At 42.6% G+C, this 7,988-nt stretch overlaps 1 protein-coding gene across 1 annotated transcript in view; it reads right to left on the bottom strand.

Annotated features, from left to right (window-relative positions):
- LOC107102248 (multidrug resistance-associated protein 7-like) overlaps positions 1 to 6,061 on the bottom strand; it is a 33,081-nt gene extending 27,020 nt beyond the window's left edge. Inside the window, exons 1-3 of the mRNA XM_015401462.1 lie at positions 5,862 to 6,061; positions 3,943 to 4,154; positions 1 to 1,169 (exon numbers count right to left, since the gene is read on the bottom strand). The exon at positions 1 to 1,169 is cut by the window's left edge and continues 188 nt beyond it. Of these exons, the coding sequence (XP_015256948.1) occupies positions 1 to 1,169; positions 3,943 to 4,154; positions 5,862 to 5,990 (1,510 nt within the window). The 5' untranslated portion in view covers positions 5,991 to 6,061. The remainder of the gene's footprint in view (positions 1,170 to 3,942; positions 4,155 to 5,861) is intronic.
- Between the last annotated feature and the right edge of the window lie 1,927 nt (positions 6,062 to 7,988).

The following is a 7,988-nucleotide window of genomic DNA, read 5'->3' as shown; positions in this document are numbered from 1 at the left end:
AACTGTTGAAGAAGTTGACCACGCGGTCGGTGTCGGTGCTCATCAGGTTCACCACCTCTCCCAGCGTGAAGCCGGCCAGGCTGCAGCTGCTGACCTGCAGCGCTTTGCCGTAGATCGCCGACACCAGCGAAGCCCGTGCTGACAGGGAGATCTTGGATATCTGAAAGACGTAGATGTTGCGGAGGACTGAACTTAGGAGTGTTGTGGCAAACAGGCCCAGCACACAGATGACTCCTTTACTGAAGGGGGCGCCCTTCTCCTCTATAAAGCTCACTAGACTGCTGAGAAGCAGGGGACCTGCAAACGAAGATATGTTTACCGTCACCTTGAGCACACCCAGGATGTAGTACCGCAACCCAAATGCTTTGTGCAACACTCTCAGTAATCTTACATCCCCCTCCAGTTCCAGCAGCCCCTCCCTACAGTCTGATCCTTTCACGCTGCTGACCGGTCTGGGCCACTGATCCTGCTGGCCGCTCATTCCTGCCCCACTACCACATGCCTCCCAACAGCGGTGGAAGTATCTCCAAACAACGGCGGTCCGAAGTTTCCAGGGAAGGTGGTACACGTGCTGCGGTCTCTCCAGGTCTCCTCGCTGCCCTCGTCTGAGTAACGGATTCAGCCACAGGTAGAAGAGCCGAGACACGCAGCTGCTTCCGTCCTCCGCTACCATCTCACCCGTGTCGGGCTCAGTGCTCTCTGGAAGGAGAGGGGATCCGTCTGCAGCGTTTATATGCAAGGTGTAATCAGCACGGTCCATACAGGGGAAGGCAAATCCGAGAAGGTAAAGGAGTAAAAGGAAGGCCCGGGCTGAGGTGAGGACAAACCTGGCCAGTTTAAGAGGTTCTGTTGGGCTTAGATATCCCCTGCTGTTGCAGTAGATCATCAAGGTGATGACTATATTGGGCACTAAAAGAAGCATCACAGCGAGAAGCAGCGGCGGTCCTCTGGTTCTCCTAACACTAGTTCTAAGAATCACTCCGATTGTGCCGCAGTGGACCAGCCAGGCCAGGAGGGCCCAGCTGTCAGCTAGGATGTCCAGATACATGTCCGCCTGCTGCAGGACGCCCACCAAGACGATGTCTGCAGTAAAGAACAGCACAGCCAGCACAGCTGAGGACAGTCGGAGCGTCCAGCCGCATGGAGCAGATGTCTGAAGGATGCTGATTCTGAAATAGAAAGAAATCAAATATCAAAATTCTAACTAGATATAGAGTCAGAAAAGATGCTTGACCTTCAACTGGAAATAAATCTGAGGCAGTCCCGGCCCAATCACCTGTAACCCAACCTAGCGTGATTGGATTAGACAAGCCCTTTTGACCAACATCTCATTTGAAATTTCCTGCAGTTTGTGGTGATGAAGCGTTCTCACGTTCTGTGGCGCTGGCTTGGTTTGCTAGATGGCAGTGGCAGCATTATGTGGAAGAGACTGGTCATATTTTGTGCTTTGTTTGTCCAAAAGCAATCAAAAAAAAAGTCATATATGTAAATTTAAGAAAGACAACCCCTTTGTGAATGTTGGCTTTTTAAATTGGCATAAAGCCATTGCAAATTTTTAATTGTAAAGTTTAACTAATAGCGCATATATTGACCTGAGAACTGATTAATGTGAACAATGATGTCTGTGGGTTACAGACCCTGTTTTTGGGTCGTGCGTACTGAGCAATGCGCCACCTGCACGCCCGGTTAGACCCTGTTTGCATGCACTAAATTGTATATGACAATAAAGTAGTGAATATCGATCTATTTATGAATTTTTATTCATTGTATTTTAAATAGGACTATAGGCTCTTGGATGTTTTGGTCCAAAAAAAAAGCAAAAAAATATTCACAGCAACCCCTGTTCCAAATTACTTCCAGCGGCCCTGGATGCCTGGTCCTTCTTTAAGAAGCTCTTCTGTCCTCCTATCGTTACCTGTATTAATGGCACCTGTTTGATCTGTGTAAAAGACACCTGTCAACAGCCTCAAACATCCATCCATCAATTATCTGACACGCTTGTCCCAGTTGGGGTGGCGAGGGGTGTTGGTGCCTATCTCCAGCTGTCAATGGGCGAGAGACGGGGTCCACCCTGGACAGATCACCAGTCCATCGCAGGGCAACACAGAGACAAACTGGACAAACAACCATCCACGCACACATTCACACCTAAGGAGAATTTAGAGAAGCCAATTAACCTAAGAGTCATGTTTTTGGACTGTGGGAGGAAGCCGGAGTACCCGGAGAGAACCCACGCTCAGGGAGAACATGCAAACTCCATGTCGCACAGAGCCCGGGCCGGGAACAGAACCTTGAACGTTCTTGCTGTAAGGCAGCAGTGCTACCCACTGCGCCACTGAGCAGCCTCCAGCTTCAAACAGTCCAAACTCAACCATGACCAAAACCAAAGAGATCCTGAAGGAAACCAGGAAGTTTATGCCTGCTCCAGGCTGGGAGGAGAATCTACAACAGGTAGGAAGGATGGTGAATAAATCATCTGTGGGAGCGATTGGAAGAAAATGGAAGAAATACAAGACTGCTAGTGAAAATGAGCAGGAGAAGAGGGAATAATAATCCCAGAAGTACACAGACGGACCTGAATAATGACCTACAAAGATCCGAAGAAGGAGCAACGGTCACCATCAGTAACGCTCTACCACCGGAAGGACTCAGATCCTGCTGTACCAGCCGTGTCCCTCTGCTGAACGCAGTACATGTCCAGGCCCGTCTTACATTTGTCAGAAAATATACGGATGATCCAGAACAGGGGTCACCAACCTTTTTAAGGCTGAGGGCCACTTCAAGGGTAATGAGTCATAGGAAGGGCTACCAATACTGACCCATGCTCAGCAAGGGTCAGTGTTCACCTAAACTTCATTATACATTATAAACATTTTTATTGTTTCCTTTAAGTTCTAATTGTATTTAGTCAATTGTACATTGTAATTTTGAAAGGATCTATAAATTATTTTAAAAAAAATGAGAGAAACAGAATAGAATAAAATTTCAAACTTAGCCCACTGGTGAATTGTTCTTTTCTTAGAAGTCTGAGGGCACCCCATGTGGTCCATGAGGGGCCCCTTGGTGCCCGCGGGCACCACGTTGGTCACCCCTGATCCAGAAGAAGATTGGAATAAGATAATGTGGGCAGACGAAACCTAAATAGAACTTTTTGGCACTAACTCAACTCATCATGTTTCGGGGAAGAAGAACGTTGAGCTGCATCTCAAGAAGAGCAGGTCTACTTCAAAGCTTGGGGGTGGACCCATCATGCTTTGCACTGGGTTTTATCAAAAGGGACATGAAAACTGATCTGAGTTAACGATAGAATGAAATGGGACATGCATGTTGTGATTATAAATCGAAAACCTACTTCTATAAGTGAGTGTTGAAGATGGAACATGGCTGCAGGACAATCGTCCAAACACACCAAATTAGCGGCTCTTAAAAGCATTTCGAGGACCCGGAGTGGCCTACCCAGTTTCCAGACATCATCCTCAAAGAAAATTAGTGGAGGGACTTAAAAGTCTGTGTTTCCAAGAAAAATAAATCCTCAAATATCACTGCTGGAGGAGATCTGATGAAGGAATGGATCAAAATACCAGCTATAATGTGAGCAACCCTGGAGAAGACTAACAGGAAATGTTAATCTAACCCCTATCACTGCAAACAAAAGGGAATGCAACAAAGTATCGAGTTGACTTTTGAATCCCTTTTTCTTTTTTTAATCTCTTTACTCCTGATTAAAATGAACCAATAGTGAAAATTACAGACTTCTCTTACTTTGAACAATCAGTGGCTTAATAAAGACTTTTTTGTCAAACTTTATATCATAGAGTGAAATCTAGCACCATAAGAGCTTCATAGTAACCTGCGTCTGCTGATGAATCCTTCATTCAAACCATATGCATGAATGCTAAATATAATCACAACCAGGAAGCTCTGATCTATCTCAGTACTGACCTAGCTAAGCTCAGGTAGCAGGCGCTGAAAACCGCCATCCCAGCATGGGGCAGGGCTCCGAGGACCAGCTGGTTGAAGCAGGGACTGACGTTTCCATCCTGCCACAGGGGGAAAGGATCGTCCTCTGGTGTGTGACACAGACCTGAGACCAGCTCAGGGAGCCAGGAGTGACTCATCCCGTCCACCTGGACCTCCGCCACTCTAGACAATATCTGTAGAAAGACAAAGCATACATTTCTGATCTAAAATCAGAGGTATAGAACAGCTGGGAAATAAAAATAAAAGTCCTGCTTATTAATAATCAGTAAAGTGTCACAAAACAGTTCACAAAGGTTTAAGATGCAGAAGCAACTCCTTCGCTGATAATATTACATGAAAGGCGAATTCAGTTTAAAAGTAAAACTTATACTTCATAGATCGCTTACAAACATATCTAAATTATTCCTTTTGCATCTGATTGGTCCCGGTGTTGGAACAAAACCTGTGACCCGTCATATATTGTGATTCAAGTGCCTGCTGTGGTAGAATCGCCTCAGCAATCTACTAACCATAACACCACAGGACCCGTAGCTAAACCTAAAGAAGTCTTTGGTTAAATACACGTAGCGACTCCTTAGGTCTAAATATGACAGGTCACAGATTTTTTTATAACACCATCAATACAAGATACTATTAAAGAAGATGACTTAATCACCATTTTATCACTACCCCAGTAACATTTCTGTTTGAATCACTTATTGAGATACTGATTTTCTTGTTAACTGAAATCCATAATTACCTAAACACTTTTAATGTACAGTGATTTTATTGTATGAGTTTCAATTTTCTAATTAAATTGAGTGACCTTTTAAATAATATTGTAATTTATTGAAACTGACCTATATAATGCTCATTCATTTGAGATCAGTTTTTTATTTGTTTTAAACCAAGAAATTCCACTTAATGAGTCCTAATATGAAGATTTAAACATCGAAATTTCGTTTTGTGCAGCTTTCATGACATTTCCATTCCATAAAGTGCAGCAGTGATCAAATGAAAACAGTGTGGGGGGAAAAAACATGGTGCAAAAAAGACAAAACAAAAACGCATTGATATGGAATTTAAGAGCATTAATATATATATGTGGTGCAATAATGCAGTGTTTTGGTTTGGTGTTCAGTGTGGTGCAAGGGTGTAACTTAGTGGTGAAACTCTAAGGGTGATGGCTGACGGACCTACAGTGACTAAATCACTTTCATTACGATTTGTATTTTCCAAAATTTAGCTCAAACATTTATATTCATTGACTGCTTTCCTATTGTGGAGAAAATAAAAGAACCAAAGTACCCTGATATTTATATCTATGGTAGTTAGACATTAATAAATAATAAAAAGAATGAATAACAGCCAATTCTCATGCCAACAGCAAAATATAATATAAATATAATATATAAACAATTTCAGTTTCATTCATCCATCCATCAATCCATCTAGAAAAATGGGGAATAATTGATGTTTTCCCTTTCAGCAACATCAGTGATTATCCTCCTTCAAAAGCAGCAAAATTTAATTTAGAAATTTGTCCCACATATTGCTGAGAGCCAAAGTCTATAAATGGATATTTCTAACAACATAGCACAGTTTAAACGTTTTAAAATGTTGAAATAATACTGGTTTACTGAGAAAACTGAGAGCATATAAGTCATTTAGCATCCTCGTGTATGTATACATGACTTTAAGTGAACAATAGACAACCTGACAGAAAAAAGTTAAAACCAGACAATTAAAAATTGATTAAACTAAAAGGGAAAAAAAATCCCTGGATAAACTGAGAAATTTACTTATTCACTAAGTTCAATTAGCGTCAACCAAACAACAGCTAAGCAAGAGCAAAATAAAACTAAACAGTGAAAAATCTGATAGACAGTCGAAGCAAAGGAACCGGTGTTTTGGTTCCACCTGTTGTTGTGGAAAACTGCGACTACATCCGGGTTTCGTCGGTAGTAGTTTCCAGGTTCTTTAAAAACTCTTTGACTGGTATGACTGCTGCTGCGTGCGGATGATATCATTATATTATATTTATCATATTTTACACATTATAAATCCTCTGCGTCCATGGTAACCACGGTCTCCGTCAAAAATGACCAGAACAGCTGCTGGAATCAGGAAGGGACCACACATAGCTGCCCTCGTTATTGCCTTTTAAAATAAAATGGAAATGCCAGGTTTGTATTTATTTTTTCCATCCTTTTTTTTATTTTATTTGACGTTTGGTTTTTGACGGTTTTACGTTTTTACAACGACTACGGTTGCGTATTTTTTAAATTGCTCAAAAAGTGAAAGAAAGATGTCGGCACACCACAGGCCTACATAAGATACTATTCTAATCAGGATGTAAATAAAGATACCCTGTCCAATCCCAAACCTCATTCTAATCTCACGCAACAGGAAAGGAAAGGCTAGCATATCTTAGCCAGGACCAAAGCTTCACCATATTACCAGCAGATAAAGGAAGATACACCGTCATCCTAAACACTTCGGACTACCAGGACACAATTTTGACTCTGAGTGACACCAACACCTATGAGTCTTTGAAAAGAAATCCAACTAACAACGGGAACTACAAAAAGAAAATCACGGACTACCTCAAACAACTACAAAAAGACAAGGGACCATTCAGTTTATTTGAGATTACATCTAGGGGAAGACATTCTATGCTTAAATGGACTCCCCCAAAAAAAATCACAAGCGAGGAACACCACTCAGCCCATTATCAGCAGCGCCCCCCCGTGTGAAACACATCACATAAAAAACTCCAAAGACTGCTAACAAAGTCAAACATTTAAAGATGGCGACAGGAGAAACCCCGGTGTCTTTATATGTTCTCTTTTTCAATTTCAATTCAGTTTATTTCTATAGCGCCAATTCACAGCATGTCATCTCAAGGCACTTTACAGGTCACCAGATCTTACAGTCAAATTGATTTAAAGTTTTCTATCTAAGGAAAACCAGCTGATTGCATCGACTCATTGACTTGGATGAAATCCCTCTCACTAACATGCTTGTAGTGACAGTGGAGAGGAACAACTCCTTTTAAACAGGAAGAAACCTCCAGCAGAACCATCTGCCGAGGCCGACTTTGGTTCAAGGAGACAGAAGCAGAGATAGAAAAAGCAGCTGTAAAAGGTGGCCCTGTCCAGGAAACACACAGCCAGGCTGATGAGCACCGAGCCAGCTCCCATGCCGGAGGACGAAGAGAGCACATCCAGCCAGTCACAGTCAGAGAAACAGGCAAATCTCCAGCATCTATAAACAAGGGTGTTGATGGCAGCAGCACAGCTGATATTTCTCTCCAGGATGGAGTCACAGCCAAACAGGAACAGACGAGGTGAAGCCACGATGAGAAAAGGCAGAGAGAGCAGAACGTTGGAGATTGAACTAACAGATTCTGCAGAGTGGAAGAATACAGATAGAATGAAGCCGAATAATGAAATAGGGGTCCCTATGTCCTCCAAAAGTCTAAGCCTATAGCAGCATAACTATAGAGATAGCTCAGAATAACCTGAGCCACTCTAACTGTAAGCTTTATCAAAAAGGAAAGTTTTAAGCCTAGTCTTAAAATTAGACAGGGTGTCTGCCTCACGGACTTAAACTGGTAGGTAGTTCCACAGGAGAGGAGCCTGATGACTAAAAGGTCTGCCTCCCATTCTATTTTTAGAAATTCTAGGAACCATTAGTAAACCTGCAGATTGAGAGCGAAGTGCTCCGTTAGGAACATAAGGAACAATCAGATCTCTGATAACAAGACCCTTAGACAGAGACTAGTGCATCCTCTAGAAAAAACCCCAGACCAAATATGAGCAGAGTGGTGTATGCAGTGAGGAATTCTCTGATCTTTACATTGGAGAAACCAAACAACCTCTCCAAGCGCATGGCTCAAAACAGGCAGGCTACCTCCTCCGGACAAGACTCTGCAGTACATTTACACCTCACAAAGTTAAAAACCAAACCAATGGACATGTTTCCAAGTCTGAAGACATTTAGCTTCCTGGATCGGAAGGGAAATG

This window comes from Cyprinodon variegatus, unplaced genomic scaffold (genome assembly GCF_000732505.1).
Source record: "Cyprinodon variegatus isolate N-32 unplaced genomic scaffold, C_variegatus-1.0 Scaffold1223, whole genome shotgun sequence".
Lineage (NCBI taxonomy): Eukaryota > Metazoa > Chordata > Actinopteri > Cyprinodontiformes > Cyprinodontidae > Cyprinodon > Cyprinodon variegatus.
This window is presented reverse-complemented; position numbering and strand designations above follow the sequence as displayed.